The following is a 12,781-nucleotide window of genomic DNA, read 5'->3' on the forward strand; positions in this document are numbered from 1 at the left end:
CCAATCATTACTTTGTGCATTCTCCATAGCACCTCTGCCAATCAGAGTCCTTGCCAACAAATCAGTACTCTGTTCTTATACCGTCTGCATGTCAGATCTCTCCCTGAATTGATATTCTTGCAATTTGTCTTGATCAGTGCAAGAGGGAAAAAAAAAATCAACGGAATGTACTTTTTCAAGCAATATCCAATATCTGTAACAATTTTTACTTGTTGGGAATTACCATTAATCAAACTTTGAATTAGACCAGCCATATAAAAACTATGGTTACAAGAGCATACTAAGGCTAGGACTTCTGTGGCAATTAACTCATCTCTCTCCTCCCCTCTTTTACCATGTAGAAAGGTAAAGGCCAGCAGATGAATGGGAACACTACCAAGTCACCTTCCGAGCCACACACCATCCTGACTTTGAACTATATTGCTATTCCTTCACATACATTTGGTCAAAATGCTGGAGCTCTCTTCCCAACAGTACTTGCTGTGCAAGTACTACTTGGACTATGCTGGTTCAAGAAAAATGATTCCCAATACCTTCTAAAAAGGTCATTGAAAAGAATAGCATCTGTTGCCCATTCCCAGCGATGCCCGCATCTCATGAAACAATGAGGAAAAAGCAAAGTGGTATTGAGACCAAAAGGAGACAAGAATCCCTTAAAACATTACAACAAGTGCACCAAATACTTTACAAATGAATCTGTTTTGAGTCAGTAAAACATATCACTTGCTACCAAAACAACGATGCTTTTCAATTATGTTTAAAACAGAATCCCTACTGTGTGGAAACAAGTGATGTGTCCTCACCAACCTCCAATCCGAAACCAATTCCCTATCTTATCTCTGTATCCCTCTACTTCCCATGGCTAATCCAACCAACATACACATCCCTGGATACTATGACCAATCCACCTAACCTTTGCTCTGTGGGACAAAACCGGAGCACCCAGAGGAAACCCATGCAGACATGGGGAGAATGCATAAGCTCCACACACCGAGTCAGCCAAGGGTGGAATTGAACCCGGTCCCTGGCATCGTGAGGCTGCAGTGCTAACCATCGAGCCACCATGCTGTCCACACTTGTTCGCATGATTCTCAAAGGGATCTGGAAATAACCTCCACCACAAGGGGCTATAAAACATAGGATTTACTATGCTAAAGCTAGAGATCATGGATTAATCTCCTACTTCAAAGTCTTTAGCACACAATTTGGAGATGCTGGTGTTGGACTGGGGTGTACAAAGTTAGAAATCACAACACCAGATTATAGTCCAACAGGTTTAATTGGAAGCACACTAGCTTTTGGAGCGACGCTCCTTCATCAGGTGATAGTGGAGGGCTCAATCGTAACAGAATTTATAGCAAAAATTTACAGTGTGATGTAACTGAAATTATACATTGAAAAATTGATTGTCTGTTAAGCCTATTGTCTAGCTATCACCATTGTTAACAGCCAACCCGAGAATGCAACTTTTTAAAAAAAAGGATTTGTGATTTACACATGAAAGGAGTGAAACTATCATTGTATTCTAACAGATGAAAGGCTTAACAGAATCAATTTTTCAATGTTTAATTTCAGTTACATCACAGTCAAATATTAGAAAAACAGCAATTTGTACCCAGCAAGGTCAGCGCAGCAATAATGAACATTGAGCAGGACTAGCAATAACTCCATTTCAATCCTTCATAATAGGATGTTTTTGGGTTTACATGTGGGGCCAGATAGAAACTTACTTTCACATTTTATCCAAAAGACAGCACTGCCAACAATACAGCCCTGGAATCTCAGCTGTTTTTATGCTCATGTCTGCACTTTTGTCTGGGAAGGCAAGAGAATATTGTAAGTTTGTGGAACCCACCTGTGAATGGTGGAGATAGAATGTACCACCACCAATCTTCCATTCTAGATATTTTTAAATCAAGCTTCTCAAATGTAATTACACAGCTCTAGAGTAAGTGGAACTTGAAGCTGGGCTTGTAGGACCACTGCCACTGCACATCAAGAGCCCTAAATCCTTCATTATGGCTATTTTAATGATAAATGTGGTCAGACGTATTATGGCGTGCACACATACAAGACAGGCGGGACTCCTGGCTCAGAGGTCAGGACACCACCATCACACAAGAACTTGAGTAAATTTCTTTCTATACTGAGTGTAAGGGCCTGGCTAATTATTAGTGGTAAAAGATAGACATCTGGTCAATCCTGATAACAGAATCATATAGCGTGGAGAATATCTGTAGGTCCATCATATCTGAGCTGGCTGTGTGGAAGAAATGCTCAATTAGTCCCAGTCCTCTGCCCTCTCCCTATTATCTTCCAATTTTTTTTTCATTTTTAACTACTTTTCAAGGTTACAATTAAATTGCTTCCACTGCCCTTTCATGCAATGCATTTAAAATTATAACTCACTGAGCTGAAAAAAAACTCATTAGCAACTAAGAAGGAGTTAATCAGTTAAAATCAAAGTTTTCATTCCATTTGAACCTTCTGATAGTTTAAAAAAACTTGAAGTGTAACATGAGGTTAGTAGACAATACAAATTAACGTTCTGCTATAGATGTAAATCTTTTTGCTAGCTTCATTGAGCTGACATGATCATTGTCAGAAGTTGAACATATCTGGAATCTTTGAACTGTGATATCTAATGAGCTCTGAAGAGAGACTCCCGAAACACTGTTAGACCAAGAAATTAATTTACAAATGTTCATGCAGCTACTTATCTCCTTATCACATTAGGAATTCAATCTTATTCAGGCAATTCATAAACTAATTACGGATAAATAGAATGCTCTGAGGGTGTGATCGCATTGCAAATAACTTAGTGTCAGCAGCTACCCAGCGAAACGAAGTGTTCACCAAGTCCATTCCAAGAGTCCTTTTATTATTAACTATAACATATTTGCACTCACATATCATTTCTGTTCTCACTGATCCAGTATGGTTCCTGATCAAGTCAATGCCTTGACTTTATAAATTCCATACATGTTTCCAAAACTCTCCATGGTCTGTCCTCTCCCTGTCTGATGTAATATTTAACGAGTTTAATGTCATTTGTTTTAGAATCCTCTTATTAGCGTGTAGTTCTGGTCTCCTTCCTATCGGAAAGACGTTGTGAAAGGGTTCAAAAAAGATTCACAAGGATGTTGTCAGGGTTGGAGGCTGAGGGGTGACCTTATAGAGATTTACAAAATCATGAGGAACATGGATAGGATAAATAGGCAAAGTCTTTTCCCTGGGGCTGGAGACTCCAGAACCAGATAGCACAAGTTTAGGGTGAGAGGGGAAATATATAAAAGAGGCCTAAGGGGCAACTTTTTCACACAAAGGGTGGTACGTGTATGGAACGAGTTGTCAGAGGAAGTGGAGAAGTCTGGTACAATTACAACATTTAAAAGGCATTGTGGTGGGTATATGAATAGGAAGGGTTTGGAGGAATATAGGCCAGGTGCTGGCAGGTGGGACTAGGTTGAGTTGGGATATCTGGTCAGCATGGATAGGTTGGACTGAATGGTCTGTTTTCTGTGCTGTGCTTCTCGATGATTTGTCTTTCATAGAAAGAGGTAGTATATTGCATGATAGTCTGATAGCAACTGGTACATTGACTTGTTATCAGGAACCAGAAATGGCATGTCTGTTTCCACCATGACCTTGTGATGGACTGTCCAATTCTTCACATGAGAACTGTGATGTCATCAGATCGGTCGAGTTTAATGACCTTCAACATCTTTCAGACCCATTACCTCATGGCAGCTTTCACCTTGATCATTTCTTGTATTACAGACAACACAGGATCTTCAAACTCATTCCAATTTGTCCTTTCCAGTGCCAACCATGATGAAATGCTCACACGTGTGTGAGATTAATTGGCAAAGTTATCCAATTTCATTCGGTTATGCTTTATTTTAAATTCTCTCAACTAAAGTAAGTTCACAAGAAAATAATAACTGTCAGCAAATGAAGATTTGTTTGTTTAACAAATTTCTTTCCTGTAACTTATTAATAATTTCAGTATTTCCTTGTCAAGATATTTTTCACAGATGCTGTTAAAATTGTGCATTATTTAGAGATACCAGCCTTGAGAGAAAACAGTGGGGCTAAACAATTTTTTAATGTATTTAATAATGTTGTTAGATATGGCTCAGTCAACAGGTAGCCCCCTCCCCGAGGTATCAGCCTTCACCATGTTCTCAATTGTCTGAACAGATATAACCTGACTCAACAATACTGAACTCTGATAGTATGTGAAAGTAGTAAGATGCTAAACTGCGCTTATTAATCTAGTAAAAATTCAAAATAGGTAGATAGCTAATTAATGCACATTGTTTTACATTTCCATTCCGTTACAAAAACTTATTGTTTTGCTGATGTGTAGAGTTCTGATCCTCTACAATGTCCCATGGCACCATAGTTTAAACAGCCTTTTTCATGTGAACGTGGACAAATTTAATTTTAGATTTTAAAGGTAATCATGATTAACCATTAAGGAACGGTCTCATCATTCAGACTTCAGCAAGTAGTTACTTCAACAGAAGTCCTTGGTGCAAAAATTCCATATTAAAACATATTGGGCCAGATCCTGCATTAGTGACAGCACCAAAACAGTGAATGTACTCCATCAGTATCTCTCTATGAGAGACAGTAACTTCAAGTCTGCATATGTACAGTTAAACATGGAAATAGAGGTTACTTTGGAACTTGATTCTTCACAATAGGGGATGATTCTCAAGTATCTCCAGACTGCAACCAAGTGGAAATGACTAAATTGACAGAAACATGTCCCTTTCACTTTGTTTACTGTAAATGTCATAGCAAAAGTTATAAGTTAAATGTCCATATGCACTGAGCAGCCTCACTTGTCATGAAAGGCTAGTTTCATATTTGTGCAATGTCAAATTTTTCTTAAGAATTATGACATTTCCATTTCTACATGAATCCCTCTTTGAGAAGTTCTAATGGAGTGGACAAAAATCAATATATTTTAAATGCTGGTTTGCTTTCTGTGAGAATACTTCAGTGGAATTGGCTGTTTTAAGTGATTACATCACGTTCTGGGTGGCTAGATCTTCATTTGGCTCGAAACCAGGATCAAACTCATGGGAAGAATGTGGAAATATTTAGTGCATAGATCACCAGATCTTTGTAAATAGCTTATGAGGTTTGCAGCAGAAGCCAATGCATCCTTCTCAATCATTTAATCTGGAGCATGTCTCACCACCCACCCCTCCTCTTGACAAAAGTGTGAATGGTGTGTCAGGTGTTGCTAAAAAGGTTTATCCTTCCTCACAATGCCATGAACTGCATTGAGTTTTGGAACATATGATTTTCTTTAAGACATTATCCCTTGTTTTAACAAAGGAATATTGGAGTGTAGGAGTTGGGCTGTACAGGACATTGGTTCGGCAACTTTTGGAATACTGCTTGCAATTCTGGTCTCCCTGCTATGGGAAGGACATGGTGAAACTTAAAAGGGCACAGCGAAGGTTTACAAGGATGTTGCCAGAGTCGGAGAGTTTGAGCTACAGAGAGAGGCTAAATACGTTGGGGTTTTTTACCCTGGAGTTTCAGAGGCTGAGGGCTTCCCATATAGAGGTTTATGAATTATTGAGGGGCATGGATAGGGTGAATAGACAAGATTGTTTTTCCCAGGGTAGAGGACTCCACAACTAGAGGGCATAGGTTTAAGGGGAAAGATATAAAAGGGACCTAAAGCAGCTTTTTCAAGTAGACTGTGGTGTGTAAGTGGTAGATTGTGTCGATTGTGTAAGTGGTAGAGGCTGGTACAGTTACGACATTTAAAAGGTATCTGGATGGGTATGTGTATAGGAAGGGTTGAGGGATATGGGCCAAACAAAAGCAACTGAGAGTAGATTGAACTGGGAGGAGTTGAACTAAAGAATCTGTTTCCATGCTGTACAACTCTATGAATAAAGTCAACAGTTATTAACTTCAAGACAGACTAGCACCAAAGCATTAGAATAAAGATACACTTATTGAAAGAAAATGGTACGGCCAAAAGCACTTCAGCTGAACTTGAGCTTAAGGGTTCTATTAGAAATTGAATCTACACAAAATGTGAGTGTTTAGCATCAGATTATTCTTCAAAATATCAGGCGACGACAAGAAATACGCATCTTTAAAATTTAAAAGAATGCAAAGTTTGGAATGAATCTGCTGCCTGGGTATTTTGCCTTTAAAAGAGGTCACCTATGTGCATTGTATTCAATGTTGCAAATTTGACTGCTGTTAATGTGCACCAAGTCATGTGTTTTACAATTTTAAATGAACTAACCCATAGTTAGTCAATCCCTGATGAGCAATTGATTATTAGACAGTTTTCATCAATGAGAGAATAAATCTCAAATGCTATATAGTCATTAAATAGCAAACCATAACCACCTTGTTCCCACTCTCACACAGTTTAAAAAAAAAGACAGCTTTAAATGGATATAATATATAACATCTTTTACTTGTTCAAAATGGTACTTAGAAGTCTTTAGAAAGTTTGGAAATTTAATTTCATAATGTCAAGTTGTTAAATACATGTGGTTATTTATACAATTGTAACATTGGCTAAGTTTTAGTTACATTTACACCAGTTTTTTTCTAAAACCCTGTTCCTTTCATCCCACCTCCCCGCAAAAAAACAACATAACCCAAATAAGTTACCCCACAAAACTGGCATGAGTAATGATTACACCTAGTTTAAATTACTCATCAAAAGATACAACTAATATGAATGCTGGTAAATTTTTAAAATTATACTCTTAAAAAATAACTAGAAATAAAGGACCAACTTCACACCAAATGTGTCTATTCAGTGCATCATTTGACTTGGCATTCTTTCCGCATGTGTGAAAGGGCCTGTGAAATGTTTTTGTTTGAAAACTGCAGCCCCCAGTGATCTGTGCTTCATTAAAAGATGCCTTACACATGCAGTCTCAATCTCAAATCATAAACTCACAAAGTTTTCTGCAAATATGCTGTTTTGTCAAGTGCCTATAATTTCCCAAATCTGTTGGAATGCAGGTCACTCCCTCCTAAACACTTCTAGCACCTGGGTTTGATGTCAAAGAATTAAGAAGCTTCTGTTACAAATTAGCCCCACCCCATCTCTCTCTCCCCATCTGTGTGCATATACATTCCCATTACAACGCAAACTTAGGAACTACAGAACAAGCTTCTCGCAAATGGAAAGAAACAGCCTGGTTGGGAAAATTCCATCAGCTGTCTCCAAGCTACAAAAGGGTACCCAAACTATCTAATCCAATTTCTTTACTATTAGGGAGACTGAAAGAACTGTGGATGCTGTAAATCAGAACCAAAAACAAACTGCTGGAAAAGCTCAACAGGTCTCTCAGCATCTGTGAAGAGAAATCAGAGTCAACGTTTTGGACTGAGAAAGGGTCACCGGACCCAAAATGTTAACTCTGATTTCTCTTCACAGATGCTGCCAGACCTGCTGAGCTTTACCAGCAGTTTCTGGTTTTGTTTCATCAGTGATCTGACTGGGCTACAAAGAGAATATAAACTCGGTACACTTTTAATAAAATGTTTGGTGACACATGATCCCTATGAATTTTAAATCAGAGCCTCCATTCTTAAAAGGATAAAATAGTGTGGAACACACACAGGCATGGGCATGGATCAATTTCTTTCCTTCGCAGGATTCTGCAATAAAAGGTCATTTCATTGCAAATCCTAAGTGCAGTCGAGTTAAAAAATTGTAACAGTCAAGTTTAAGATGGCAAAAGGTTGAGTTGAATTTACTTCAGTCATGCTGAAGGCCTTCGGTTTCCTAACAGTTAAGCCATCCAAGTAAGCTGGTGAACAGGAAATACTGCATCTGGTTTTCTCTTACTAAATAGAAATGACCCAGTAACAAGAAAAAATATCACCACTTATGAAACAGGACTCACTAAAGATCAACATGTATAGAATCTTGCAGGTCTCTCACCTCAAAATAGCCATGAAAGTTTAGCATTCATTCAGATCAATGATTAATATACAGCAGATGCAAGGTGCCTATATATGAACAGAGCATTAACTGAATGTAGCATCGGATATGGAGAAAGGGTCCCATCACCAAACTGCAGCAGAAATGTATAAAGTAACTCATAGCAAATGTCAACATGGAGAGGGCAGTTACAAACAAGAAATGAGAGATTAAGTGTTAACTTTATAATAACATGAACGACAAAAGTGGCCTTATAGGGCACTATGTGACAGAGAAGCTATGCCCACAGGGCAAGGCCGGCCTGGGCTATTGAGAGACCCAGGCCTGCACTGACTCGGAACCAGGTCCATAGCTATAACCAAGCCTGTGCAGTCAGCTGAGCTCAAAATAAGTGGCCCATGTGCCTTGATGTGAAAGCACCTCAGAAAATCTTGGTACATTTTAAACCGCTTTACTTAACCCATGATTACAGGGAGGCAATATACCTACTAAATATGTTTCAACGCCAAGAGCTTCAGAAAATAGGAACCAGGTGATTTGTGAGCAACATAAGATGGTTTCAAACTGAACAAAAATAACAAACTCGGAAGAAAAATGCATCACATTTAGTTGTTCATTTCTATAAAAATAGAGTGAACCTTTGGGATAGATCTTCTCAATTAGAACATTAAACCTGTGTGATTTTCTCTATGCAAATGTACCAAAAAAAAAACCCCATGCAGAAGGTACTGCCCTTCTTGCAGTGTCATTCACCATGAACAGATGGATAGTCTTGGAGGGTGGATATCCAGTTCTTTACACATAAACCTTGTATGAAACCCACCCAATACTCATTAGGCAAGCAAAGAGGTAGAAATCCCAGAGGTACATTTGTACAATGTGTAGAAATAAAAAGAAATTAAAGTACCTATTCAGCCTCTATTCTGGGTGTGTAAAAACAATTATTTTAATCCTGGTGGTCATTTAATCAAGATGAAAGTTTTTTAGTTTGAGAGAGAGTACTCCAGAACAAGCCAAATTTAAAAATTCATACCTTGCTACACAATGCTGGTTTTCCCACTTATAGAAAAGTATTTAACAAAGTACCCATATTTAATACATTCCCAGCATTTAACTCATGCCATCTACACTACATTATTTGTAGAAATAAGGCTGTCATTCAAGCCTATCTTTTTGCAAGAAACAAAACTCTTTTTAAACTGGTTTAAAAAGAAACAAAACAGTAAAGTGGCACAAGAATGCCCACAAAAAGTGTGGGCTTCTCAAAGATAGACAGACTTCTCCCCATTGCAACTGAGCTTCAATGAGGGGAAATGCCTAATGCTCAGCTCCTGGGTAGGAATAAAAAGAGCAGGAACACCACCTGGTGGCCAGCCCTAGCAAGTGCCTGGAGAGAACTTTGACTGTAAGTGTGCTTAGCTGGGCAAAACCATGGTTGACTAGAGAAAAAAAATAGGAATTTTGCATTTATTTATACAATGAAAACAAACACTTTTGAATAATGCATACTCATTTTCCCCCCCAAATGGACCTAATCTTCCTGGGCTTCCATGCAACTGTTTGTGAAAAGCAGCACAGATACAAAACCATTGATTACTAAGCATCTAAGAATACATCAACACTATTGACAGTAGTATACACTTACAGAATTTGCACAGATTTGTTCAGAGAGAGAAAACAAAGTGAGTCTTCTGTTCACATGATGCAAGTGCTTTTTTTTCCCTCCCCTCTCCTCTTGCCATCAAGAAACCGTGTGGCAATGACTCCAGTCACTCAATCAATCATGGTCCAGAATACACATTGAAGAAGTCTTCGCAGCATCAAGATACTTCTCTGTTCTAACCATAACTAAAAGAAATGCCAGCAGCAAAGGACACACAGAAGCAACCACCACACCCCAACACCCCTCAACACACAAAAGCCAAACATCACTGGTGAAATTTGTTGGCATCACATTTGGTATTTGTGCTTCATTACATCGCAGCAGTCTTACGAATAGATGGTGATCACTTCGCTGCCACCACCTCGTACCATGAGGACTCTGTTCAAGCCCTCAGTCAGCACCTCCAGAAACTCCATGTCTGTCAGGTTTTAAGTCAAGGGCATCCACGATCCTCGAGAAATTGGTCAAACACTAACACTCATTGAAAATGACAAAAAGCATGATATAACCAACAACTTGGGGTCATGACTAAAACCAAAGGAAGGGATCGGATAAAGGATATTCGAATAAACTGTCTTTTAACATTTAGCAGCTTCCCATAGACACTTTGACCAATCAGAATTCAGGCCTGTGCTTCTCCCTTCATTTTCCGATACAAATTTGACAGCTTTTGGAGAACTCAAAAACATTACAAAATCAAATTTCCCCAACGTCAACTTTTGCTCATTTTTATGAGCATGCCCAGTGCAATTAATAAACAAGCTAAAATAGCCCAAGAGATTGTTGTAATATTGCCTTTATAATACATACTATCTCAATTAACAGAGATCCACCAGCAATCAATTTGCTTAAATTCTAACCACTGGAAGTATGAAAAAGGCCATCAAGTCGGACACCAACAAATGTAAAAATTAGAGGAGCTCTTTACTGTAACATAGAACAAACAAAAGAGAAGTACAGCACAGGAACAGGTCCTTTGGCCCTCCAAACTTGTGCTGATCATTATGCCCTAAACTAAACTAAAAAACAAACCTTCTCCCTTATTCAGTCCTTGTCCCCATTTCCTCCTTATTCACGTAACCATCCGGACGTCACCAATGTGCCTGCTTCCACCATCTCTTCTGGGAATGCGTTCCAGGTTCCTACCGCACTGCGTTAAAACTTTCCCTCGCACATCTCCCTTAAACTTTCCTCCTCACACCTTGAACAGATGCCCCCTTGTAACTGAAACATCAACCCTGGGCAAAAGCCTTTGACTATCCACCTACCTATGCCTCTAAATTTTGTAGACCTCTATCAGGTCACCTCTCAGCTGCCATCTTTCCTGTGGAAACAATCCTAGTCTTTTTAATCCTTCCTCATGGACAATGCCCTTGAGAGCAGGCAGCATCCTGGTGAACCTTCTCTGCACTTTCTCCAAAGTGTCCATGTCCTTCTGATAGTGTGGCAAACAAAACTCCACACAATACTCAGAATATGACCTAACAGGGATTTTATATAGCTGCAACATGGTTTGCCAAATCTTGTACTCCATGCCCCAACTGATGAAGACAAGCATGCCATAAGCTTTCTTGATCAACCTTTGTCACCTGTGTTGCCACTTTTAGGGAACTGTGGACCTGCACATCCAGATCCTTCTATATGTTAACATTCCTAAGGGTTCTGCATTTACAATATAATTCACATCTAAATCTGATCCTCCAAAATGCATCACCTTGCATTTGTCTGGATTCTATCTGGACTCTATCTGCCATTTCTGTGCCAAAGTCGCTTTTTTTTTAAGATTTTAAATTCCCTACAGTGTGGGAACAGGCCCTTTGGCCCAACCAGTCCACACCGACCCTCCGAAGAGCAACCCACCCAGACCTGTTTCCCCTCTGACTAAGGGCAATTTAGCATGGCCAATTCACCTGCCCTGCACAGCTTTTGATTGTGGGAGGAAACCGGAGCACCCGGAGGAAACCCACGCAGACACGGGGAGAATGTGCAAACTCCACACAGACAGTCACCCGAGGCTGGAATCGAACTTGGGTCCCTGGTGCTGTGAGGCAGCAGTGCTAACTGCTGAGCCACCGAACCACCCCTATTGTATCCTTTCACAATTGTCAGCACTAATCAGCAACTCCACCAGTCTTGGTGTCATCTGCAAACTTTTTCATCAGACCACCACATTTTCCTCCAGATCGTTTACATACACTAGAAAGGATCTCAGACTGATCCCTGTGGAACACCACTGGTTACCAGTCTCCATTCTGAAATGCACCCTTCCACCGCTACTCTGTCTTCTATGGCAAGCCACTTTTATATCCATCTAGCTAGCCCACCCTGCATCCCCTGTGATTTTTTTTTCCCAATCTGCCATGTGGGACTTTATCAAATGCCTGATTAACACGTCATTAATGTTCTCATAAGACCTTTTTGGGCATTAGCACTATCTCCTGAGAGGTGTTGGATAAAAGACTGATTTACAAAAAAAAGCTTATTTTGGAGAAGTCACGAGGAGAATTGTCTTTATAACACTCATGTCCATTAGGGAAGGAAATTGCCATCATTATGTGATCTTGTCTACATGTGATCGCAGACTCAGTGTGTGGTTGACCTTCAACTGTCCTCTGGGCAACTAAGCATGGGGAATGTATGCTGGCCTTCATCCCTTGAATGAATAAATAAAAGGAATTATTATTTCACACTTAGATCTATCTGCACACCCCTTTCCTCATCACCAGAAACTTAGCTCCTTTAAAACAGACAAGAAAAGCAAGTAAACAGTCAAGTGGGTTTGAGCTGCCGAATCAAAGTGCATGCTCTATGTCAGAGGAAATGAACAAGGTCGATTTCTCATTTATAAAGCAGACTACCCCCTTATTGCTTGTCAACTCAAAGTAGGCCATGCCCATGAATGGGTTATATCCAATGAGTCTTCAAAGGTGGCACAACAAAATAATAGACTTTTGACTAGAATTTAACTTGCTATTAAGCTCTAAACATTATAGCTATCTTGAGAGTGAAGCAATAACAGTTTTGGAACAGAGATTAAATCTGAGAAAAAAGTGGCACTGGAAAAGCACAGCAGGTCAGATGGCATCTGAGGGGCAGGAGAATCGACATTTCAGGCACAAATGCTACATCAGGAATGTTGGGAGGGAAGGGGACAGAGATAAATA

The 12,781-nt window shown here is 39.5% G+C and overlaps 1 protein-coding gene across 3 annotated transcripts in view; it reads right to left on the reverse strand.

Moving 5' to 3' along the window:
• Window positions 1-6,447: 6,447 nt before the first annotated feature.
• Window positions 6,448-12,781, reverse strand: part of LOC122564442 (solute carrier family 12 member 7) — a 223,530-nt gene continuing 217,196 nt past the window's right edge. For all 3 annotated transcript variants that reach the window (XM_043719309.2, XM_043719307.2, XM_043719308.2), the window contains one exon: window positions 6,448-10,035. In XM_043719309.2, the coding sequence (XP_043575244.2) occupies window positions 9,944-10,035 (92 nt within the window). In that variant the 3' untranslated portion in view covers window positions 6,448-9,943. The remainder of the gene's footprint in view (window positions 10,036-12,781) is intronic.

This window comes from Chiloscyllium plagiosum, unplaced genomic scaffold, assembly GCF_037043375.1.
Source record: "Chiloscyllium plagiosum isolate Xiang-an unplaced genomic scaffold, Cpla_swu_hap1 HiC_scaffold_34, whole genome shotgun sequence".
In the NCBI taxonomy this organism is placed as follows: Eukaryota; Metazoa; Chordata; class Chondrichthyes; order Orectolobiformes; family Hemiscylliidae; genus Chiloscyllium; species Chiloscyllium plagiosum.